The sequence below is a fragment of the Zootoca vivipara genome, chromosome 7 (genome assembly GCF_963506605.1).
Source record: "Zootoca vivipara chromosome 7, rZooViv1.1, whole genome shotgun sequence".
Lineage (NCBI taxonomy): Eukaryota > Metazoa > Chordata > Lepidosauria > Squamata > Lacertidae > Zootoca > Zootoca vivipara.
In genome coordinates this window covers 95,241,752-95,266,473 of record NC_083282.1, presented here as the reverse complement: position 1 = coordinate 95,266,473, position 24,722 = coordinate 95,241,752, and the positions used below count along the sequence as shown (strand labels likewise).

General features: G+C 53.8%; 2 protein-coding genes across 2 annotated transcripts; one reads left to right on the top strand and one right to left on the bottom strand.

Annotated features, from left to right (window-relative positions):
• Nucleotides 1-602: 602 nt before the first annotated feature.
• CTSA (cathepsin A) lies at nt 603-9,880 on the bottom strand. The gene is made up of 15 exons (XM_035123854.2): nt 9,796-9,880; nt 9,387-9,565; nt 9,188-9,302; nt 7,442-7,492; nt 6,921-7,007; nt 6,653-6,808; nt 5,353-5,444; nt 4,777-4,861; nt 4,539-4,630; nt 3,805-3,883; nt 3,299-3,447; nt 3,100-3,175; nt 2,891-2,980; nt 1,334-1,438; nt 603-1,218 (listed from the first exon to the last, which is right to left on the bottom strand). Exons 2-15 carry the CDS (start codon nt 9,563-9,565, stop codon nt 1,135-1,137), a joined length of 1,440 nt encoding a protein of 479 aa, XP_034979745.2. The 5' UTR covers nt 9,796-9,880; the 3' UTR covers nt 603-1,134.
• Nucleotides 9,881-16,405: 6,525 nt separating this feature from the next.
• On the top strand, nt 16,406-23,715 carry NEURL2 (neuralized E3 ubiquitin protein ligase 2). The gene is made up of 2 exons (XM_060277430.1): nt 16,406-17,099; nt 22,694-23,715. Exons 1-2 carry the CDS (start codon nt 16,412-16,414, stop codon nt 22,807-22,809), a joined length of 804 nt encoding a protein of 267 aa, XP_060133413.1. The 5' UTR covers nt 16,406-16,411; the 3' UTR covers nt 22,810-23,715.
• Nucleotides 23,716-24,722: the final 1,007 nt, after the last annotated feature.

Sequence of the window (24,722 nt, the reverse complement as noted above, 5' to 3'; positions counted from 1 at the left end):
CCACCTCTGGGGAGATGCATGCTTGAGCATGCCAGCCCCACCCAAGGCAGCTATTGGAAGGCAAAGCTGGGGAGCCGGGTGGCTGCCTGGCGGCCAGAGCTCAGGGGAAGCTGGCCCAACCTGCCCCGGCTACAAAAGCCATCCCATAATGAGCCTCGGCTGAGTCATCACCTCCTCCAGCATCTGGAAATGGCCAAGGAGCAAGAAGAGAAGGAAGAGAAAGCACATGAATGCGCTTCCTCCTGTTGTGTTTTCGACTAAAGCCACTTAAAAACAGCATTGCCACAGAGGCCTGTAGGAAACCCGCAAGCAGGATCCGACCGCAAGAGAAATCTCCCTTCCTTTGGTTTCGAGCAAGCGGTATTCAGAAGCATTGCTGGCTCCAGCCGTGGGGACGGGGCTTGGCTATCATTGCTGGCAGCCGTCAAGAGCAGGATCTGCCATTTGGGGCAGGGAAAAGAAGGGCAGCCTCTAGCCCCCATCCCTCCCCCCAAAACGCAGAGCAAGAGAGCACCAGGGGGGAGGAAAACGGGAGAGAAGCCGCAGAGCCAGGTGAGCCCCCACCCCCCGGGGCTCCCCCAGAGACAGACGCAGAACTCCAGTCCCCTTAGAAAAATAGTTTTAATCGTGGGCCCCGGCCCAGAGCCGTGAGGGTGCAGCCCAGGAGTGGCTTTTCTTTCACCAGTGATTCGGATCCATTCGTCAAGACTGACCGAGAACTAAGGCTGAGAGAAGTGGTCCCGTTAGGGGTGCAAGGGGGGGGGGGAGAGGGAGGCAGCTCTCCTCCTCCTCCTCCTCCTCCTCAAAGGCAGTGCAAAAACCCTACAGGCAGTGCTGGGGAGGGGAGGGGAGGGGAGGGGAGGGAAGGGAAGGGCTGCCCCAAGAGCAGAGGAGGAGGAGGAGGAGGGAGTCCCTTGTGGAATCTCCCCAACCACCAGGGCAGCCTGGAAGTCCAGGAGAGCGGCCTGCAGGGCGGAGGGTCGGGAGAGTCCTTGTGCCTCCCCAGCGCCTGGCAACGGAGGGCAAGCGGCCCTGTGGGAGGTCCCAGCTGCCATCTTGGCACAGCAGGTGTGGGCGAAAGGGCCCATCGCGCACGGAGGACGCAGTTCCCCTCGGAGGCAGAAGGCTAGAGGGCTAGAAGGGCTGCCCCGTGATGAAGCGCTGGAACATGTTGAAGGCGGGTCTTGGGCGGTCCGAAGGCACCATGTGACCCGCTCCCTGTGGATCAGAGATGGGAGAAGACAGCAGGGTTAGGGGTGGCCGAGGGTTTCCAGGGGGCAGAAATGATGCCCTGGCCAGGAGTCCAGCCACAGACACACCCGGAACCAGTTACCTTGACGGTGAGGAAGGAGATGTTGGTGTATTCCTTCACGAAGCCACCAATCTGGTCCTGCCCGTTCTCATCGGTGTAGATCCAGGGCCGTCGGGCCACTTGCAACTGCCAAGCAGAGACCCTGTTCTTAGAACCAGAAGGGACCCCCAGGGAGCATCTAGTCCAACCCCCTGCTATAAAATCCTCCAGGGAGGAGAGTCCGAGGACTCTAACCTGAGGGAGTCCGCTCTCAAAGAGAAAAACAACTACCAGATTTTTAGAAGACATCTGAAGGCAGCCCTGTTCAGGGAGGCTTTTAATGTTTAATAGATTATTGTATTTTATTTTTCTGTTGGAAGCCGCCCAGAGTGGCTGGGGAAACCCAGCCAGATGGGCGGGGTATAAATAATAAATTATTATTATTATTACTATTACTACTGTCTCAGGTGGGGGTTAGGAGAGGTTCTTGCCAGCTTCCTGGTGGTGCTGAGGTTAAATTACAACCACCCGGCTTCCTCCAAACATGCAAGAAGGGGCTCAGCATTTCGCTGCTCACTTCTGCTGTGTCGGAAAGCAGAAGCGAAAGAGAAAACGTGGAACAGAAAGCAAGTGCAAAGCCTCTGGACCCTTCGCCCCTGGAAACAGGCTGGGCCTAGAGCAACACTTGAATGTTTGGGTTAACAGGAGGAAAGAGGAACAAAGTATTCCCCCCACAAATATGGAAGATGGCAGCCCCCAACTTTCCAGGTTCTTCCATTCCTGGTTTCCCAATTTGGCTCCATAAGAACCTGAGAAGAGCCTGCTGGATCAGACCAACAGGGGGTCCACCCAGTCCAGCACCCTGTCCTCACTGTGGGAAATAGGTGCCAGCTATAGGGGGCCCTGGGGGCCCAGGCACCCACAGCGCGGGGGGGGGGAGTCACCTTGGAGGCGCGAGGCCTCGGAGATCACGCCCAAGGCCCTGCCAGGCCTCAGAAGCACCGCTGGGCACCGTGAAGTCATGGCGTCACATTCTGGCGCGGGTGCCACTGAGCACCCATCATCTGGGGCCAAGTGGGTGTCCCTGCTGTGGGGAAGCAGCAAAAGCAGGATCCAAGCCCAAGAGGACTCTCCCACTCCTGGGGTTTCCAGCGTCTGGGATTCAGAAGCATGGCTGCCTCCTTCCTCCATGAATGTGTCAAACCCTCGTTTCAAGCCATCCAGGTTGGTGGCCTCCCCTGCCTCCTGTGGCAATGAGTTCCACAGTGTGACAAGGCACTGTGCGAAGGACATCGTGGTTCATCGCAGAAGCGGCTGAGGCATATTCTGGGAGGCAGACACATGACTCTGCCTCAGTCCAACCCAGTCCCCAGGCAGCAGTAGCCAGACATCACCCCCCCCAAAAAAACCTCCAGAAGGACAGGGAGTTCACACCAAGGGGACGCCAGCACTGCAAACTGGCTCCCTCCTTTTCTGGAGGAAAGGGGTCCTGCTCTGCTCCCCCTCCCAAAAGACGGCAGGAGCTGAAAGGCACAGGGGTCCGTGGGTGGTGACCTCCTCCAAGCAGACCTCCCCCCACCGGCTCCTGGCTCAACCCACCTTCTGGCGCAAGGAGTCCACGAACCACTCGTCCCCCAGAAAGTTGCAGGCCATGTCTACGTCCCCGTTGTAGAGCAGGATGCGGTATTTCTGCGGGAGGGCCAGTCTGGAGTTAGTGGAGCCCAAGGGTGCCCCTCTGGGGCAGCCCACCCACATCTCCCCCCAGGTCCCAACAGGGGGGGGGGCTCCCTCCACCTCCTCACACTCACCATGGTGCCGAGCAGCTTCAGGTACTGGTCGTTCATCGTCATGTAGATGCGCTTGTAACCACGGCTGACGGGGAAGCTGGAAGGGGCCGGGGGGGGGGGGGAGAAGCGTTAGGAGGGGTGGTCAAGGCCTCCCTCTCCCCTAGAGGCCACCTTTGTCTGTGTCCGTCCCCCCGTTCCCCCCCCCCCAGTCCTCTCTCACCTGCACATCTGCCATTCCGGGGCATTGTCCACAATGTGCAAGGCCTTGCGCACCTGGGGGTCGTTCATGTAGGCGGTGGGGGATGAGGTGTTGATGCAGGGGGGGTCAAGGCGAGCCTTGTTACTTGCGACCGGCAATGTGAGCAGGAACTTGGGGGGGGGGGGGAGAGAGACACACACATTTCAAAAGAAGGATGCTGAAGGGGCCAGGAGCTGCTCTGGTTGCTAGAAGCAGCCTTGTGACACCCCCCCACCCCGGCCAAGACGACACAAGTCTTTCCATGCTCAGGTTTGCTAGGCCACGGAAGGAAGCAATGGCTGAGGGAGGGGGGCAATTTCATGGGGGTAAGGGAGACAGGTGTCCTCTCACAAGTCACCCTCCCCCCCCAAAAAAAGTTCTCTCTCTTCTGGGTCTGCCCAACTGGAAAGCATTGGGCTGGGCCTGTTGCCCCCTCCGCGATGCCAAGCAGAATTGGAGATGGAATCGTGCCCCCCCCCTGCTCTCACCTCCCTCCAAGAGGAACGAAGCGGCTGCCGAATGAAGTTGTTGCCCAGGTCGTAGCTGACCAGCACCCCATCATTGTACCTGGAAGCCAAAGAAGTGTCCCACTTAGAGTCACCTCACTGGAGAGCCGGAAGGGTCCCCAATGGTCATCTAGCCCAACCCCCTGCCACACAGGGACCCCAGCTGAAGAATCTCGGAGCTTCAGCTCTTGCTTGTCATTCCGGCACCTCCTGCCACTCTCACCCACCCAGGGCAGGGCAGCGGGCGCTGAAGTTGGGTGTGGCCGCGTGGCTGCTTAGAATGCTGACCTTTAAAGCCCTAAACAGCCTCGGTACCCTGTATACCTGAAGGAGCGTCTCCACCCCCCATCGTTCAGCCCAGACACTGAGATCCAGCACCGAGGGCCTTCTGGCGGTTCCCTCACTGTGAGAAGCAAAGCTACAGAGAACCAGGCAGAGGGCCTTCTTGGTAGTGGCACCCGCCCTGTGGAACGCCCTCCCAGCAGATGTCAAGGAAATAAGCAGCTATCCTATTTTTAAAAGACATCTGAAGGCAGCCCTGTTTAGGGAAGTTTAAAATATTTAATGCTGTATCCGTTTAACATTCAATTGGGAGCCGCCCAGAGTGGCTGGGGAGCCAGAGGGGCAGGGTACAAATAAATAATAATAATAATAATAGAATGCAGTCCCCCCCCCCAATCTCACTGGGGAGCGAACCTGCCAGGAGCCGAGCCTACCTGTAGCTTCCAGGCACTCCGCCAGCACATGGGGCATACAGGTTGTAGATGTTGAGGCCGGACTCGTCCACAATACGGATCACCTCCGCCATCTGCAATGAGATGAGGGGAAATGCAAGGACCCAGCCAGGAGAATATGGAGAGGGGGGGGCAGCCCCACTCCTCTGCCCAGGCAGTGCCCCACAAGTGGGTTTGGGGGCAGGGGGGGGGATGCCCTGGCCAGCCGCCCTCCACTCACCCCAAGAGTGCAGTTCAGGTTCTTGTTGTCGTGGAAGTTGCACTTCCCACCAGAGCAACACGAGGCCTGCAAGTCCGACCAGAGCCTGCAGGAAGAGGGAGGACCAGAACCATCGTCACACCAAAACCCTGGGCTTTGCCACGGCCCCCACCAGCCAAAGCAGACCCCTGTTTTCCCCCTCCCCTCCCCTCCCCACTGCCCATCTTCCCCCATCAAAAAACAAAAACACGAACCATAAGCTGTTGTCCTCCCAGTATCACATATTCGCATCGCACATTCGTCACGACTAAAACGTTCCGAGTGTGCTCTTATCTCTGCACTCAGGAAATTAATTGCTGAGCTAGCCTCTCCAAAGATCTGTTTGTGCAGCAGGCAATGGGAAATCGCTCCCACGTTCCCCAGTGTAAGAAACAAGAGGGATGCCACTCAGCCTGGTCTTTTGGAAGTTCCTTTTGCAACTCTTGCGTGGCAGGCAAGTCTTCTGATAAGGCTACATCCCCATTGAACAGTAAATCAATGGCTGCCGGTCTTCTGCGCTAAGGACGCAGCCCCCCCCCCAAGCCGGCAGATTCTCACCTGCTCCCCAAGAGGCCGTGGTAGTAGGCAAAGTAAACCAGGGAGTTGTCGTTGGTCTCATAGCAGGAAAGCCCGTTGCCCACTGCGATTCCCTGGAAAACATAGGCACGGCCCCGTCAGCGAGGAAGCCAGAAGGGGCTGCCGTCACAAAACGAAGCACATTTCTCTTACATTTGGAAAGCTGAGCTCTCCTTTGGTGGCAAAACATCAACAGAGAGCTTAGAGTGTTAAAACCACATTCACAGAATTCTAGAATTGTAGCGCTGGAAGGGAGCTGAGGGTCATCTAGTCCAACCCCCTGGAAAATGGTCCCCCAACCTCTGTTTATAAACCTCCAGGGCAGGAGAGTCCACTGTCTTCCCAGGGAGTCCGTCCCACTGCCCAACAACTCTTCCCATCAGAAAGCTCTTCTTGCCCTCCAGAGCAGGAGAAAACAAGCTTGCTCCCGGGGCTGTTGTGAAAAGGAGCCACAAGGTCTTAGGAAGACGAGTGAAGCAATTTCCTGCCGAGTTTCTGGCCCTGATGCTTCTTCCTTCTGTGCCTGAGATGTCCCTTTTTGCTTGGCCAATCAGGCTGTTGCTTAGTTACCTGATGGCAACTCTGCCTTCTTTGTGACTTAATTTCCACAGACGTGTCAAGCTAAGGTGAGAAAATGCCTCTGCGATTTACAGGCCCCACTTTTTGTGGCTGCTGAAGCTCTGACCTACCGGTAGCAAAAGCTGCCTTAAACATCACAACCCTTGCGGTGAACTGAACCACCCAGAGATTCCACTAGGTACCCTTGAATGCCAGCGGTCTGAGAGTCAAACCTTTGTGCACTTTTCTCCATCCTCTTCCCCAAAGATTGGATTGGAAGGGACCCCCCAGGGTCATCTAGCCCAACCCCCTGCAATGCAGGGATCTCAGCTCAAGCATCCATGACAGATGGCCATCCAAACTCTGCTTAGAAACCTCCAAGGAAGGAGAGGCCGCCACCTTCCAAGGGAGTCTGTTCTTGTTCCTCTGGAAGGAGCTGCCAGCTGAGACTGGATTTCCGCCCCTGCTGGTTCCTTTGGAGCTCCCGGGACAGGTGACCCAGGCGGCCTCCGAGGAGCCTCTTCATGCGGCTGCCACCCACGACTCTTTCGAGCGTAGGCTCAGCGCCAGGATCTTGAAATCCTCCAGAGCAGGTGAGTGGCAGCCGCCTCCTTTCTCAAGCAGAGGTTGCAGAGGCACCGATCCCCAGCCCAGCCCTTCTCTCCAGCACCTTGGTGGTCCTCCTCCTCCTCCTAGCACCCTAGAGGACCCCGCAGACACACACCTTCAAGTTGAGGCTGGGGTCCTGCATGACCCACTGCGCCAGCGTGGGGACGTAGATCCCTCCGTAGCTCTCCCCGGTGAGGAAGAGGTCTTTGCTGCTGTATTCCGGGTAGAGGCGCAAGAACTCCTTCAAGGCCAGGTAGTTCACTCGAGCCACCTGCCGTGGGGGGGGGGCGAGGAGAGGCAAAGTGAGCACACAGCAGGCAAAGGAAGGGAAGCCCCCAGAGCCCACCTCCCAGTCCCCCGTCCCCCCCCCCCACCGTACACACCTCGGTGTCGTTGGTCCGGTAGTCTTGGCTATCAGAGTAGGAGTAGCCCACCCCAACCGGGGCCTCCAAGTACAGGATGTGTGCCAGCTGCAAGAGACAATGACAGCAAGTCACTTTTCACCCACAAGGGGGCGACATAGACCTGGTGCTGCCCTCAAGCGCTTGGGTTTCATTCACTTCATTGCATCTGTACCCCACCTTTTTCCTCCACGGAGATCAAGGCAGTGTCCATGATTCTCCCCCCCCCCCTCCTCATTTTATTCCCACCAACAACCCTGTGAGGTAGGCACTGACTGGTCACAGCCAATGGGCCAAGAGGGGATTCGAACTCTGGTCTGCCAGATCCTGTTCCGACACTCCAACCGCTACACCAGACTGGCTCGCTCTCTAGCTGTCCAGAGGCAGGAGACGGTACCCTTTGCTACGACTGCCCTTTCAGAATTTAACACCCTTCTATTTTGATTCCCAACAAGCATTTCTTAGGGACCCCCTTGATGGAGAGGAGAGGAAGGAGGCCTCACCTTGTTCCAGGCATAGTCGTTGTATCCCAGAGTGGCTCCATCAGGCTGAATCTGCCGAGGGAAGGAGGGAGGGAGGGAGAAGCGGCTGTTATTGCGACACAAGGCAAGGGGATTCCCTCTCCTGTGACCCAAATCGCAGCAGGTCCTTGTTTCAAGGCTCTGGGCAGAGCAGGCCTGGGCACATCAGGAGGCAGCCAGCCTCACGGTGAGAAAGTTCACACATTCGGGTTTCGAATCTGAGTCACCCCGTGGTGCATCATCCCAATTAACTTCCAATTTAGATTATTTGTTTTGCAGAGGGAGCTGACAGGCCATGAGTTGCGATGAGCGATACTGGGAAACAACTGCACTTCCAAGCTATCAAGAGATTATCATCCTCGTCACAAGGAGGGTGGCTGATCTCATAAATGCTGGTTGAGTTCTCGTCGCCCACGGCCGGCATGCAGCATCCCACCCTGAAAGGCTAGGCCAATTGTGGCATCAACCTCAAAGATGCAGGCATGGCCACAAACGTGGACAGCTTTAAAAGAGGATTAGACAAATTCATAAGAGGTGAAATAAAAAAATTCCTTCAGTAGCACCTTAAAGACCAACTAAGTTGATATTTTGGTATGAGCTTCCGTGTGCATGCACACTTCTTCAGATCACTTCTTCAGAAGAAGTGTGCATGCACACGAAAGCTCATACCAAAATATCAACTTAGTTGGTCTTTAAGGTGCTACTGAAGGAATTTTTTTATTTTGCTTCGACTCAGACCAACACGGCTACCTACCTGTCATAAGAGGTGAATAAGGCTAGCAATGGCTACTAGTCAGGATAGCTACACAGAATCTCCCCTGTGTGTTTCAAATGAGCCTGCCTGAAACCATCCAGGGATCCTTGGATCTGGACTGTTTTAACACATTATTACCCCACTCTGTAGAATTCAATCCGTTATATTCTAGCTGTACAATCACTAGAACATTCAGGAACCCAAATGCTTTTTCTGTGCAGCCTGAGCAGGATCAGTCCCCATTCAGAGAAAGAGGTCGGAATAGGCCAATATATTGGTGCACTGTCTCTGGATCAAGCGACTTTTCTTTTTTCGGTTCTCAAAGTTCTTAACCTAGCTCAAGAGTTTCCTCTGAACTAGCCGGATGTTTAACTGAGAATTGCAAGTCAGTCCATCCTTAGAGCCGCCTTGGTCCCAAATGGCAACTAGACATTCCGTTGGGGCAATAGCCACTTGGGGCCAACTTATATACCGGTATATCAGATGCTGGAAGCTGCAGGAGGAGAGAGGCCGTGTTGCACTCTGACCCTGCTTGCGGGCTTCTCAAGCCCCTGGGAAAACAGGATGCTGGGTTCTGGGGCCCCTTTGGCCTGATCCAGCTGAACGCTTCTAAATTATTGCTATCGACTGTATCAAATCCATATGCTGCTGTTCTCCCCCCGTCCCCCCAAAGGAGCGCAAGGCAGCAAGCACACCTCCAAAAGCAATTCCAATATGAATGCAGAATTCCCTGCCTCGCTCTCTCCCGCCTTGGCATGGCGAGTGCCAAGAGCAGGCACCCCCAAACTGCAGCCCTCCAGATGTTTTGGCCTACAACTCCCATGATCCCTAGCTAACAGGACCAGTGGTCGGGGAAGATGGGAATTGTAGTCCAAAACATCTGGAGGGCCAAAGTTTGGGGATGCCACTTGCTCCAGGGGAAAGGGATCTCCTGGCACACCAGATTCCCCCCCCCATCCGTCCTGGATACTGACCCTGAAGGGCCCATGCTCCGTCAGGAGGCCTGCGATGGAGCTGCAGCCGGGCCCGCCGTTCAGCCACAGCACCAGCGGCTTGTCCCTGGCGCCGTTGCCCTGCGCCTCGACGAACCTGCAAGCGAGGCGGACGGAGGGTGAGCATCCCCAAGGGTCCGAGGTGCCCTGAGCGAGCCCCCCCCCTCCCCGCAACACCTACCAGTAGTGCAGGTGCTTGTCGCTCTCGGCGTCCAGGTAGCCCGAGTAGTGCTTGAAGGCGGGCTGCTTGGCCAGCCCCGGCAGGTAGGTGACCTCGTGCCCGGCGGGCGCCGCTTGGGCAGCGCAGCAGAATAGCAGCAGCAGCAGCAGCAGCGGAGAAGCAGGAAGAAGAGCCATCATCTGCAAGCGGAGAGAGAGAGGCGCCCCGTCAGACTCAGAGCGCGCCCGGGAGCCGGGACTCGGCACGCCCCGCCCGGGCTGCGCGCAAGGACCCCGCCGCGCCTGCTGCAAGGGCAGCCGGGCCGAGCTCCTCGAGGGCATCCAGCCTGACCCTCCCTCCCACCCTGCCTGCCCCCCTCACTCCCGCGCCCCCGCTTGCCGTGGCTTGACGCCAGCAGCAGAAGCAGCACCTGCAGCAGCGCAGCTCCGGCGGCTCAACTGGGGGAGCGCGCGCGTGACCCGCGCTCATATGGCCCAGGCGGGTCACCTGACGACCGGGAAGAGAGGGGCGGGGCCCCAGGGACAGGCGGCCAATCGGAACCACGCCGCACCCCCCTCCCCGTCTCTCTCTCTCTCCCCCCCCCGTCGCGGGGCCGTATTCACTCGACCCGCCGCGCACTCGACACCGTATTTCCTGCGCGGATCAGCGCGCGCCAGAAACAGGACTTATTATTACTATTATTATTATTATTATCAGTGTTTTTTCTGGGGGGACGCAGGGGGACGCATACCCTTAAACATTATGTAAATCATTGTACTTTTGTCCATTTACTGTAATATTATTATTTACAACATAGTCCACAACAACTCATACAGTACTTACAAACAAACCCACCACCCTTGACAATTTAATTATCAAAATTAAACTCCTCTCCCCCTACGCAAAGAAAACATAACATAAAAATAAAAGGCTTCCTTTATCCTGTAGATGGCCTGCTTATTTACTTCTTGTATACTGTTTCTTTTATATGTGATTATTACAATTTTTCCTAATTAGGACTTTAAAAACTTCAGTCTCCTGTATCCCCCCGATTTGAACTGTAAAATGATGATTTTGTTGACTCAAATTGAAAGCATCCCTAAACATTTTTAAAGAAAAATTACTATTACTATTATTATTAATTCAACTTACACGCCACCCTATATCCAGAGGTCTCAGGGCGATCACAACATATAAAATCAAACCGAAAGCAGTAACCCAGTGTTGGCCAAACTCCGCCCTCCAGCTGTTTTGGGACTACTGTTTTGGCCCCTTAGAGACCTTCTTTGGGGAGCACGCCAGTCACCTCAATTGACTTTAGCTGTCTGAGAGCAGATAGAACAGGCATCCCCAAACTTCGGCCCTCTGGGTGTTTTGGACTACAATTCCCATCATCCCTGACCACTGGTCCTGTTAGCTAGGGATCATGGTAGTTGTAGGCCAAAACATCTGGAGGGCCGCAGTTTGGGGATGCCTGAGATCATAAAATCATAGAATCGTAGAATCATAGAGTTGGAAGAGACCACAAGGGCCATCCAGTCCAACCCCCTGCCAAGCAGGAAACACCATCAAAGCATTCTTGACATATGCCTGTCAAGCCTCTGCTTAAAGACCTCCAAAGAAGGAGACTCCACCACACTCCTTGGCAGCAAATTCCACTGCCGAACAGCTCTTACTGTCAGGAAGTTCTTCCTAATGTTTAGGTGGAATTTTCTTTCTTGTAGTTTGAATCCGTTGCTCCGTGTCCGCTTCTCTGGAGCAGAAGAAAACAATCTTTCTCCCTCCTCAATATGACATCCTTTTATATATTTGAACACGGCTATCATATCACCCCTTAACCTTCTCTTCTCCAGGCTAAACATACCCAGCTCCCTAAGCCGTTCCTCATAAGGCATCGTTTCCAGGCCCTTGACCATTTTCGTTGCCCTCTTCTGGACACGTTCCAGCTTGTCAATATCCTTCTTGAACTGTGGTGCCCAGAACTGGACACAGTACTCCAGGTGAGGTCTGACCAGAGCAGAATACAGTGGTACTATCACTTCCCTTGATCTAGATGCTATACTCCTATTGATGCAGCCCAGAATTGCATTGGCTTTTTGAGCTGCTGCATCACACTGTTGACTCATGTCAAGTTTGTGGTCTACCAAGACTCCTAGATCCTTTTCACATGTATTGCTCTCAAGCCAGAAGGTAGCTTTTTAGGGAAGGATGTTTGCAGGTTTAAACCCCAAGTGTGACGTCTGTTTCCCCTTTGGGTCACAAGCAGCTGATCCCTGTTGTGCAAGCTTCACCCTCCAGATGCAAATGTCGCCATTTCAGGAGCCTCTTCTCCACCCACACAAGAAGCACCTGCTGTTCTTTTTCTTTGGAAGAGTCACTTCCTCATTTGGGCACAGAACTAAAGTCACAAGGTCCCCCAGTGTGTCAGCAGCAAAATTGGAGGGGGGGGGGGACAAGGGATTGTGATGGGGAGACAGACTGGCCATGCCAGTTGGGGTGGCCAAAGGCTTGCTGGGCAAATGGCCCATTTCCTCAGGCCATCTGCTGAAGGGATGCTCTTTACCATCCTGACAAAGCCTCTCCGTTTATCGGGTTCCACAGCACTCTTTGCCCCCACACTCTGAATCATCCATGGCTGATTCTGGGGAGAGCGGCTCATGGACTGCTCACTGAGCAGCTGATGCGCCACAGAACTGTAGAGCATCAGAAGAGCCTGCTGGATCAGGCCGGGGGCCCATTCAGTCCAGCACCCTGTTCTCTTCTCCCCCCCCCCCCGAAAACAAAACAAAACTTCTGACTAGTCCCTTCCTTGGTTCCATTGTTTATCAACATATTGCATGTCCATTATACAGTAAAGTTATAAACCATAGAATTACTTATTGTGCATTCAAAATTAAATTAAAAGCAGTATTAAAACTGTAATGTATTAACCTGAGTACATTGCTTCTGAATATATGCAATAAAGTCCTTCCAATCTTCCTTAAATTCGTTACTGCCTCTTCCTCTTTGTTTCATTGTCAATTTTGCCATTTCAGCATATTCCATCCATTTAACTTGCCATTAAATTTAATCTTCTTTAACTGGGACACCTTCTTCCCTCCAATGTTGTGCTAATAATGTTTGTGCAGCATAGTTGCATAAATAAATAAACAAATTATTTAATGATCTTGGTAAATCCATTCCTGTAATACCTAGTAGAAAAGCTTCTGTTTTTTTTTTAACAAAAGTTTTTTTAAACTGTTGTGTATGGCTTTGCCCAAAAGCCATCACTAATGCAGCTATGGGCATAACGACCCTCCATAGCTAGCAAGCCCGGGAGATAATGGCGTCCAGCAGACTCCCCTGCATTTGCTCTGCTGGCCCCCCTTCTTCTGGGCTCCCAGTAGAGCAGAGTATCTTCACAGAAATTCCTGCACAGCGGACATGTGGTCCGCAGGAGGAATAAGGCAAGGAAACGTTCTTCTAATCTAAGAAGCGTTTATTTACAAAGCAGTAAATATCTCATTCCGGAGAAAGACACGACATTGTGCTTCTCTGTTCGTGGCAAAAACGAAACCAATACAGTTCACAAACAGACAGTGAACACAGACGCTCCCCAGTTTCACAGGACACACTTCCTCAGAGCAGTTACCCCATAAGCTCTGGTTTACACCACATCACATAAACATCTTCTTCATTTCATTATAAATCATTTCCCACAGCAACATGTTCTCACAGGGGCCAACCAGGTGTCTATTATCAGAAGCCCGCAAACAGGATCCGAGGACCAGAGCGACTCTCCCCTCCTGTGGTTTCCAGCAGCTGCTGTTCAGAAGCATGGCTGCCTCCAACACGGCTAGTGGCAAGTGATAGCTGTTAGCCACCGGCCTCTGCCAGGGTAGGGGTGAGAGAATTATAGTTGGAAGGGACACCCCGGGGGTCATCTAGTCCAGCCCCCTGCAATGCAGGAAATGCAGCTAAAGACTACCTGACAGGTGGCCATGCCACCTCTGCTTTAAAAGCTCTGCTTAGAAAGACCCCAGCGGCCCGGCCTTCATGCAGCTCATCATCCAACAGGAACAGCTGTTGCAGCTTCAGAGTCGGAGCCTGGTCTGGAACCGGGCTGGAGCTGTGAGCTCTTCAGTAGCCACTGGGGTGGGACAAGCACAGCCAGGCCTGTCATCCCCCCCCCTGCCGAGCCCCTCCCTGCAGACCCACTTCAGGTCCCAGCTAAACCTTTGCCAGGGGGCAGGAGGCTGAAGAAAGGCAGGCAGGCAGGTTCCCTCCCTCCCTCAGAGAGCTGGAAGGGAACCCCAAGGCAGGGCTGCCATATTGCAAAGAGTGAAAATCCGGAAACACAAGGGTTGCTGGGCTTTTTAAAGTTTTGCCCAAAGTTGTTGAGCTTCCTTTGCCAGATCTAAATAAGGAAGACAGGTTTTTGAGCTGTTTTTAAGGAAATACGCCAAAATCCGGCCAGACACTGTTTCTGGTGGCTGAATCCCAGAAATGTGGGGGAAAGTCCTTTCGTAGGGCAACCAATCCTCAAGGGACATCTAGTCCACCCCCCTGCAATGCCAGAACCACAGCGAAAGCATCCCTGACGAATGGCCACCCGACCCCTGCTTAAAAACCAGGGAGATGGAGACCCCCACCTCTTGTTAAACTTGTGGTCTCCAAAGACACCCCCCCCAACAAAATCTTTTCTACTACTTGAAACAGGTGCCCCCCTCCCTGTATTTGTGCATCAAAGGATTCCTGAGTGCAGAACCTGAGCTTTGATTGTCCCTATCGAAACTCATTTTGTTCATTTTAGTCTTCCCTCCCTCCCCATAGCTCTTCAGGCAGCACGATAAGCTGGGCTTTGGCGAGGAACTCCGAGGGAGGAGGACGGAGGGTCCCTTGCAAGCCAGACTCTCCTCTGTGTGTTCCTGCTATGAGTCTCCCACAAGCCGACCACCGGAAGCCCCCGCCCTCCTGCAGCCATTGCTGCGGAGCTCACGGTCACCAAACAGAAGGTTTGTGGCTGCCAGGAGACCCAGAAACAGTTCCAAGAAACTCTGGTTAATGCCACGGGCTGCTCCTGCAAGTGTGCCCCTCTCCCCTCCTGCAACTGCGGCTGCTTTTATTCTTTCGTTCATTTATGAGCAACTTCCTGGGGTGCACCTCTGGGCAATGTGGCAATTGCTGCATCACCGGCTGGCTGCCCGGCTTGCCCCAAGGCAACCTCATCGCGCCTGGCAAGTTCCTTGGCAGTGCAAAGTACTTCTGCAAAGCAATGGATTCAAACTTCAAGAAAGAAGATTCCACCTAAACATTAGGAAGAACTTCCTGACAGTAAGAGCTGTTCGGCAGTGGAATTTGCTACCAAGGAGTGTGGTAGAGTCTCCTTCTTTGGAGGTCTTTAAGCAGAGGCTTGACAGGCATATGTCAAGAATGCTTTGATGGTGTTTCCTGCTTGGCAGGGGGTTGGACTGGATGGCCCTTGTGGTCTCTTCCAACTCTATGATTCTATGATTCTCGGCTGAAGTTCATGGAGAGCTGGAAGGGAGCCAACGCCTCATCAAGTCCAACCACCGGCAGCGCAGGAATCGCAGCTCATTACGCTGGCAGATTTTTTTCACACACAATTATTTTTCTGAGCCTCTCTTGCTTGTGTATCCTCACAACCAAATGGTGCATTAGGAATAAGACTTTGGAGCCCCCCCCCCGGTTGGATCAGTCCAAAACTCCTGCCTGTGCTTCCCTGAAGCCCACAATAAAGGCAACAAGCTCTCCCCGTCGTAGCTTCCAAGCAAGTGGATTCGCTGATAGACTGCCCCAGAACATGGAAGTTCTGTATAGCTGCCATGGCTAGCTGCTGTTACATCAGCAGAGTCTTCTGGATCAGGCCAACGGCCCATCTAGCCCAACATCCTGTTCTCACAGGGGCCAAGCAGGTGTCCAAAGGGAAACCCACAAGCAGGATCCGAGCCCAAGAGCCTTCTCTCCTTCTGCTGTTTCCTGGAGTTAGTATTCAAAAGCCTTGCTGCCTCTGGCCATGGAGGCAGGAGCAGAGCCATCCTGGCCAGGAGCCCTGGATAGCCTCTCCTCCAGGAATTTTAGCCAATCCTCTTTCAAAGCCACCAAGGTTGGTGGGCGTCACTGCCACCTGCAAGAGGGAGTTCCGTATTTACAGGAGGAGGTGCTCCTGAAACTTCAGCTGGTGTAGAATTCGGCAGCCAGTTGAAGCATAAAGCACCAATCTTTGTCCGACAGCACCAGTTACTTTCCAGGCCCAATTCAAAGTGCTGCTCTTGACTTATAAAGCCTTAAACAGCTCAGGATATGATCCTTCCCCAGACCCTGAGATCATCCTCCGAGGCCCTTCGTTGTGGGTCTCCTTCACGAGAGGTCCAGGGGGTGGCATCATGAGAACGGGCCTTTTCTGCAGTGGCTCCTTGCTTGGGCAATGCTCTCCCCAGGGAGTCCTGCCTGGTGCCTTCATTACATCTCTTTAGGTGCCAGGCAGAAACATCCCTCTTTTCTCAGGCCTTAGGCTGATTAAACCATCTATAGCTTTTTAAGGAGGGAGTAGGTGGCTGTTTTTGTTTGTTATTATGTTACACATTTCTGTGGTTTTTCATACTGTCAACCGCCCTGTGATCCTCGGATCGAAGGGCGGTATACAAATCTAACTACGGTAATTCATTAAATGAATAAAATCTGCTCCGTGTTGATCCTCCCCCCTCTACCACCATTAATTTGTCTGTCCCCCTCCACCCCATCTAAGCTAGTGCCCATTAGCTGCCGTCCATCAAATAATTATATGTTGGGGGAAGCGACCTGGCATTGCCCACACTCAAAAGGAGCACATTACCCTCCGTTGTGCCACCCTGATGCCCAGGGCTTCCATTCTGTAGCAGGCCAGGCTGCCCTTTCCTTGCAACTCCCAGGGCATTAGGACCTGGCTGGCTCCTATCAGCCCACGCCGTTCCCTATTTGGAGACTTCAAGTACCCTGGTGACAGCAGCTGTCCTGACTCGGAGCCCCCTTAAAATAGCCTCAGTCTGCCTGCGAGAAGCCCAGGGATGAGTGCTGCAGGCCACCCGCCCACCCGCTTCCACCGAATCCACGGGGTCAATGTCTGCATCGACCCTTCGGGCACCCAGGCCACCCGCGTGGAGAGCTTTGCCAATGGCGTCTGCTTCAGCCGGGAGCCCCTGGCGCCTGGGCAGATCTTCCTGGTGGAGATCGAGGAGAAGGAGCTGGGCTGGTGTGGCCACCTGCGGGTGGGGCTGACCGCCCATGACCCTCGCAGCCTGGAGATCGTGCCCGAGTACACCCTGCCAGACCTGGTCAACCTGGGCAACAGCTGGGTGTTTGCCATCACCCGCAACCACAACCGGGTCACCCAGGACACTGCCGGGGCAGAGGCCTCCGCCCGGGTGAGGGGCTTCCTCTCTGACCCCTACTTGCTCATCGAGACGGTCAGGATCCCTCGGGACAAGCTGGTGGGTCGCAGCAGGCCAGGCCGCTACAGCCACCTCCTGGACGACCTGTACAGGACCAACGTTCTCCCTGCCACCGCCCGGAGGAGCAGGATCGGGGTGCTGTACGCCCCGCAGCCGGACGGGACAGCCGACATGCACATTGTCATCAACGGCGAGGACATGGGTCCCAGCGCCAGGGGCCTCCCGGCCTCCCGGCCCCTTTACGCCGTGGTCGACATCTTTGCTTCCACCAAGAGCGTCCGCCTCATCCAGGTGGAATACGGATGTAGGTATTCCCAGCTCCTAACTGGCCTGGCCCCCAGACCATGGGGCAAAGGGCCGTAGCTCAAAGGTGGAGCAGCCTCAGTTCAACCCCTCTTCCCCCCCCATGGCAGCCTCTCCTGGAGAGGTATCCTGGAGAGGCACTGCTGCCAGTCAGTGTAGGCCGTACTAAGCCAGACAGACCAATGGGGAGACTGCAAGGCAGCTTCTTAGGGAGATCAGAGCTGGTGGATGGCATTGTCATAAGAAGGGAGACTTTATGGAGGTTCAGATCCTGATGGTCCCAAAGCAACAGCTGGGTGGGAGAGGGAGAGAGGAGGAGGCCAAGCCCAGAGAAGCAGGCAGCCGGCTGATGGGTCATCTTAGGAAGGGGGGGGGCATGAACAGGGAAAGGGAGCCTTGCCCCAAAGGGGTCTGCGGCTGATAGGAGATAAAGAGGCAGGAAGAGAGGGAGGTTGAACATTGTCCATACAAATAAGGCACTTTGAAGAGCGCCTGGCAGGAGAATCCTAGAATTGTGGAGTTGGAAGGGGTCCCAAGGGGTCATCTGGTCCCCCCCCCCCGCCATGCAGGAATCACAGCAGGTTGGTATAGCATAGTGGCAGGAACGAGATGGAGCAATAACTCTCGATGTTCCGGGTGCGATTCTTGTCCCTGGGAGACCTAAGCCCCTGCTCCCTCAGTCCCACACCATGCAAATAATATTGATTTAATTGCCAAAGCTATTCTAAGTATTATGAGAAGACGACAAAGCGCCTTGAACACTCTGAAACACGCTGTCTGAACGTCGAGCACAATCGCTTGGGAGCAGAGGAGACCCGGAGGAAGTGGAGCCATGGAGGCAGGAATCCAGGAGGGAGCCTGACCAAGAGGATCGCAGAATCCTAGGGTAGGGAGGGACCCCAAAGGGTCTTCTAGCCCAGCCCCCTGCAAGGCAGGAAGCACGGCTAAAGAGCGCCAACAACTGTTGCCGCCAGAAAGATCTTCATAAGGAGTAGTCAGGCTCTCCTTTCTCGTAATCTGAATCCAGGGCTAAGGGAGATCCAGGAGGTGTTACTGGCTGCATTATCTGTTGGCAAACAGAGCAGGGGTATAATTAGCAAGCATCCCGCGCTCGCTGCTCTGTTCAGTCCCATGTGCGCAAGGGATCTATTTTTAGGGAGGGTTTGTTTTCTCTGCTGCGCTGCCAAAGCCCTTGCCCATTTGCCTCCCTGCCTTTGTGGCCAGTGGTTCTCCCTCCTGGGCAAGGAGGAACGTGGTGGGCTGGGTCCTGGGTGCGAGGTTCAGGGAGGCCATGGAATGCAGCCGCCCCACGGGGCTTTTCAGGGAGAGGGGCCAGCAAGGGATCCCTTCCTCCTCTTGATGGACTTCTCTCTCTGTCTTCGATAGGAAGCAGGAGGAGTCTCCAGACTTGGGTTTGTGGGCTGCAGAGGCCAGTCGCCCCCCGCCCCCCCTGTGAGCCTTGCCGTGCTTAGCTGTACGTGGCAGCCAGTAGTTAACCTATGGAATGCCCTTCCACAGGAGGCAGTGATAGCCATCAACCTAGATGGTTTTCAAGGAGGATTGGACCAATTTATAGAAGAAAATAAAGCTACTGGTGGCTCCCAGCCACAGTGGGAGGCAGCAATGTTCCTGTGCCTGAATCCTTAGCATTTCTCTGCTCAGCGACTGTGAGAACTGGATGCTGGGCCAGGCGGGCCATGAGCCTGATCCAGTACCCTCTTCCTAAGGAGGCTTGTTGTGATAGCAGAACCTCCATGCCCAGGGACAGTCTATCTCTGAACACCAGATTATGGGGAACAACCATTGGGGAACGCTTTTGTACTCGTGGGCTTCCCTTTGGATCTCTGTGAGGCTGGGATGCTGGACTAGATGGGTCACTGGCCTGATCCAGCAGGCTCTTCTGGCGTTAACAGACCATAGCATGTTAAAAAGAGAGTGAGCCCTGCAGAGGGAAGCTGTGGAAGGGCCAGGCACGAGGGCCCATCATCTGTGCTGCAGAGAAAGCTTAGCTCCACTTCCTCCAGGTTTCGGCCATTCCATGCCCAAGGCCCAATCGAGGAGGTCCTTGGCTGGCTTTGCCAGCTGTGCCCCATGAAGCTGCAAAGAAAGATGAGCTGGGATGTGTGGAAACCCTCCGTCTGTTGCAATGCAAGACCTTCCTTGGCCAGAAAGGACCCTTTCCTTCTCTATCCGACATTCACACAGAGGGGATGCGAGGCAAAAGGCGCTTTCAGCGCCATGTGTGGGAACAATGGGAGGCTCCGCAGATTTGCTGGAACCAGGGAATATAGAATCACAGAATCAGAGCTGCAGAGTTGGAAGGGATCCCCCGGGGTCATCCAGACCAACCCCCAGCCATGCAGGAATCACAGGAATAACAAGCCCCACCCAACCTCTGCTTAAAAACCCTCAAGGAGAGCACATCACCTTCCGAGGAACTTGGAGCGTTTCCTTTCCGCCTTTTATGGTAGTTTTAAAAATATATCTGGAGGTTATATTTCTTCTTCACATGGGGAAGTCAAAAAACTGAGTCTGCCTTTCCGAGCATCTCTTTCTCAAGTTAAATATCTGATGCCTCTTAGCAACAATGTTCTGCTGCAGCGCAGCTTCCTTTGGGCAAGGAGTTTCACCAAAACACGCTGAGAACTGTGTCTAGGTCCACAGAGGCCTCTCTTTTTTTTGTCTCTGGGGTGCCATGCTGTGAACGAACCTCCTTGGAGAGGTGTGCCAATTTCCTCTTTGGCCTTTGCAGTGGAAAGTTGAAAACACCTGCATGCAAATTCCTCCCCTCTCCGCTTCCTGATAACCTGGGAAAGGCATGCAAGCGGTATTAAGCAGATGTCAAGGAAATAAGCAGCTATTCTGTTTTTAAAAGACCTCTGAAGGCAGCCCTCTTTAGGGAAGTTTTCAATATTTAATGCTGTATTGTTTTTAACAATCGATTGGGAGCCGCCCAGAGTGGCTGGGGAGACTCAGCCAGATGGGTGGGATACAAATAGTAGTAGTAGTAGTAGTAATAATAATAATAATTAATAATAGGCAGGGTTGATGCCCACCTCAGTTCAGCCCCCCCCCCACCTCTGGATGAGACCTGTCCAAACAAGAAGGCTTCTGTGGCTGTAGAGACCAATATGGGAGAGACATGTTTTGTTGCAGCTGGGGCAAAGGAAGACGTCCAGTTGTGCTGCTACAGATGCACCAGGGCTCCCCCCCCCTGCACTCCTCCCAGCGGTCATTCCTCCTCTGCTCCCTGCTATGAATGTCCGCCTCCAGTCATCTGCAAAGGATTCCCACACACTGACTGGGGTTGATGTTGCCAGCCTTCGTGTCACAATTGATCCAGCAGACTCTTCTCATGTCCTCATGGTAACCAAACTACAGAGTCTTGCATTGCCATAGGACTCAGCTCGCACTTCAAAAGCACTCCAAGTATATTAGCAGAGTGACAGGCCGCTTGGTATTTTTCAGTCTTCAAGGAGCCTTTAGGGCGTTGAAAGGGAGGCAGCGGCGTTGGCAAAACAAACCCGGTTGTTGTGTTAGTAACATGGAAGTTATGTCTGGAAGCACCAGGGGGTGAAGAGAGATGCTGCCTCTGACAGGGAGCCAAAGGGAGGTTTTCACCCAAGGTGTGAGCACAGCTTGTCTTTGGCATGTACATACTGGCAAAGTGGGTGAGGAATGAAGGGGGAAGTTGGTTCCCCATGCCAAAGTGGCAGCAATTGTTCTGAATCCCAGTGGCTGGAAACCCCAGGAAGGAAGAGAGTTGCTCTTGTGCTCAGATCTTGTTTGCTGGTTTCCCAAAGAGGCATCTGGTGGGCCACTGTGAGGACAGGATGCGGGACTAGATGGGCAATTGGCCTGATCCAGCAGGCTCTGCCTTTGTTCAGGGAATGGATCTGAGGGAAGGTGCCAAGTGGGCTGCACGATGCACAACAGCAACTGCCTTTGGCAACTCTGTCCGGGATGTTTTAGCCCTGATTGCCGTCTTCCCTAAATACGTCACAGGAATGCAATTGATAGGAAGTGTCCCAAAGCACGGCAGGAGAGAAGGCGCTGGCCTGGGATGATGCTCAAGGCCCTTCTCTGAAATGTCAGCAAGGTCAGGCTGTGTCACTCAGAAGCCTGTTTCTGCAAAGGTGGCTTGATTTTCCAAGGACAAACCTGCAAAACAAAGCAAAGAAGGCAGGGAGCTGCCTGCCAAGAACAAATGCTGGTTTGGCAGGTGAAGGGGCCCACAAGCTCCAAGCAGCCTCCCCTCCAAGTTCCAGAATGACACCTCCCCTCCAATTTCTCCCAAGGTTTGTGACATCTTGTGAGTAATTTCGTTGTTCCCGCAAGGGGACAATGACAATAAAGATATCTTATCTTCCAGCCCAGGGTAGCCCTAGTGGCCACAGAGCTCTGCCTTATGACGCACACCTTCCATTCAGATAAGCTGAAAGGAGAAAGGGGTGCAGAGTAGCAGCCAGGAAGGGGATTCCCCTCTGGAGAACAGCTGCATGTCCGGAGGGCCACTGCAGAACAGGGAGAGGGTCCGTCAGAAAGCCAGCTCTGTCATTGCATCTGCCGGACAGGCCTTGCCTCACACTGCTCAGTTCTGATCTTCATGGACTTGGAGCATCCTGGCAAGTTCTGGCGCTGTCACTGCATGTTGAGTGACAAATGTTCTCATTCTTGGATTGGCCCAAGAATGCTCACTGCATGCTCACTGAAGGAGCCCAAGCAAGAGATTTAGGACAGGAATCTGCTGCAAGAACGAGGCCCAGAAATGCTGCCAAGGTGAATCCGTTGGGCGAAAGGCCAGGCAAACCACCGAGGCAGAGGAAATCTCATTACAAACAGGCAGATAGGAAGAGGAATGATGTCCTCACATTGCCCTGCAAGGGTGCAGTCAAAAGGGGGCTTCTATCCCCTCTTGGGTCACTTGGGGGATTTGCAGATGGAGACTTGCAAGGGAAGGAGGTCTTGCCAGGAGAGCAAATTGGGGCACACCCATTAAGATGTGTTGCCAGGCTGAACTACCTGCCTTTCCAAACAACAGCATTGCAGCAGCCCAGGCCCAGCAGCTGCTCCTCTGCCCTTCGTGGGAGCTGGCAAGGCAGCCAGGCTCTTTGATGGTGCTCCTTCCTCCTCATGTGCAAGGAGGAAACATGTCACTCCCACCGAGCCTCAGCTGGAAGGTCTATCCAGAGCTGCAGGGATGCTCCCTCCTGGCTGATGCCCCAGCCTAGGAGGACTTCTAAGGGCTCTCGCAACAGCCAGCGTCCCCTTGAGCTGTTCAGGCATTGAGGGAGCTCTTTCATCAGTGTCATCGAATGATCAATTGTAGAGTTGGATTGGGCCCCTTGCAAGGCAAGAATCGCAGAATCCCTGACAGAGGGCCATCCAACCTGTTTTAAATGCCTCCACTGAAGGATAGTCCACCACCTTCTGAGGTCCTCCATTCCACAGTGGAACCGCTCTTACCTACAGGAGGTTTCTTGTCTTGCTAGGGCTGGGGTGCGTGCTCTCTCCAGACAAGAGGAACGGCTCCCAATCCTCATGCTGAGGTTGTCTCACAGCCAAGTCCCCTTCTTTCTCTTCTTCTCCTCCCAGTCCCCTCCCTGCAGACCCTCTGCCGGCTGGCCATCCAGAAGCATGTTGTCCACCGGCTAGACATAGATGGGCTCGACCTCCCTCCATCGCTGAAGAACTTCTGCAAATACGAGTGAAGTGACCAAGGCTTCTTCTTCGCCTGCACGAGTTGCCCACCCAAGAGACTTGATGGAGAGTCCGCAAGAACAAGCCGAGAGCAGTGAAGCCGCATTTCGTCCTTGCTCTGTCCCCCGAATGCCAGCCTTATGGGCCTCCCTTCCCATGTAGCCGCCGGGGCAGCCACGTATATGGCGAGAGACTCCACCACCACCAGCCCTCCAAACAACAGCAGGACCTTGAAAGAGCAGGAACAGTCCAAGGGAAGATTTGATTTTCAGATGTAGCGGTGAACTGGAAGCACCAGCCCACTGCCCTGTTTCGAGGTATATTGGGAACTACAGAATATGCTCTGACAGACAGCCTACGCGGAAAGAGATTTTAAATGTTTTTTTTAAAGATCACTAGGAGATTCTGCTTACTTCGAACGTGCCAAGAATGTTTCTGCAGGAAAAATTCAGCCTTGAGCGAGTTTGGTAAGCGAGGAAGTGCCCTATTTTTCTCGCTGATCCAGCTCTCGGAACATAGGCATGCTTTCCCTCCGAGAAGGTGACTTAACTTCTACACACGTATAAAGCTAAGGCGAGGGAGCAGCTCTACACAAGCATGTTGTTCTGACCCGACATCACTGTAATGTCAAAACAAAATTTAAAAAATCCTTCCAGTAGCACCTCTTAGAGACCAACTAAGGTGCTACTGGAAGGATTTTTAAATTTTTTTTTAACTGCTTCAGACCAACCCGGCTACCTACCTGTAACTATCACTGTAATGTGTTTACAGGAGAAATGCACTAGGTAGACCTTTCTGTGACGTGAACTCCAAGGCCCAGAGGATGTCGCTGGTGTGGGGAAAGGGTGGCAACACAGCACACTAGGCTTCATGGAAGTCATGCCAGTTTAATAAAAGCTGCCTTAGAACAGCAACAAGTCCTGGGTGTGTCCATTTCCTGCAGCCTCAGCTCCCTTTCTCTCCTGGTTATGCAGCAGGTGAGGGAGGCTTGGTTTTATTGCCCCGATACTGCAGTGCATAAATGGCAGCCTAAATGGCAATGAAACAATCAAGGGGGGTGGAGAACGGCTTCAGTGTTTGGGACTTTTTAGTTTAGAGAAAACGCAGGGAAGAGGCATCGTGCATGAAGAAAAGGAGAGAAAGGTTTCTCCCCATCTCGGCTAACACTAGAATCTGCGAGCATCCCATGAAGATTCAGGACTGGGAAAATAAATAATTTCTTCACACAGCACATAACCTATGGAACTCACTCCCACAGGAGGCAGCGATGCTTCTGAATGCCAGCTGCTGGAAACCGCAAGAGGGGAGAGTTGCTCTTGTGCTCGGATCCTGCTTCCGGGATTCCCATAATGGGCACCTGGTCGGCTGCTGTGAGAACAGGAGGCTGGACTTGATGGGCCCTTGGCCTGATCCAGCAGGCTCTCCTGATGTACTTATGGGGGGCAATGTGGGGGGCCGGAAGAGGCTTAGCAACCTGCCCGCTTCACCAGACTCCCCCCTCCCTCTGCCATTGAGCCAAGGGGTCCCAACTCCTTGGAGCAGTCGAGGGGCAAGGCTGCCCAGGGGCTCTGTGTGAGGTAAGGGCCCAGCCCTGTGATGCTGGTTCTAGAATGGAGAGAGTTCAGGACAGGCACAGCACTGAGGCAACCACAGCAGGCACAGGCCAGCTCTCAGCGGACACCATGTCCTATTATGGGATGGGGAAACCTTCCACAAGCTTCTTTTCATCTCCAAGTCCAGGTAACGGCTCCCCTTTCGTCCCCCGAGGAGGTTTGTGCAGACAACCCCCTGCTCTGGGAGGCCCCTGCCCTCAAGCTCCAATGGGACCGGGTCCCCCAAGCAGAACAAAATGCCTGTGATGAAGAGGGTTGCTTACTCAAGTTGCCAGTTAGTTGTACCATGGAAAATGCAGAGTCCCACTTCC

Excerpts from the sequence above, each read along its gene's own strand:
- NEURL2 (XM_060277430.1), top strand. The coding sequence starts at position 16,412 with ATGAGTGCTGCAGGCCACCCGCCCACCCGCTTCCACCGAATCCACGGG. Across the intron at positions 17,100-22,693 it reads CATCCAGGTGGAATACGGAT|TCCCCTCCCTGCAGACCCTC; the intron begins GTAGGTATTCCC and ends TTCTCCTCCCAG.
- CTSA (XM_035123854.2), bottom strand. The coding sequence starts at position 9,565 with ATGATGGCTCTTCTTCCTGCTTCTCCGCTGCTGCTGCTGCTGCTGCTA. Across the intron at positions 5,445-6,652 it reads ACCCCAGCCTCAACTTGAAG|GGAATCGCAGTGGGCAACGG; the intron begins GTGTGTGTCTGC and ends TATGTTTTCCAG. Across the intron at positions 3,448-3,804 it reads TTCGTTCCTCTTGGAGGGAG|TTCCTGCTCACATTGCCGGT; the intron begins GTGAGAGCAGGG and ends CCCCCCCCCAAG.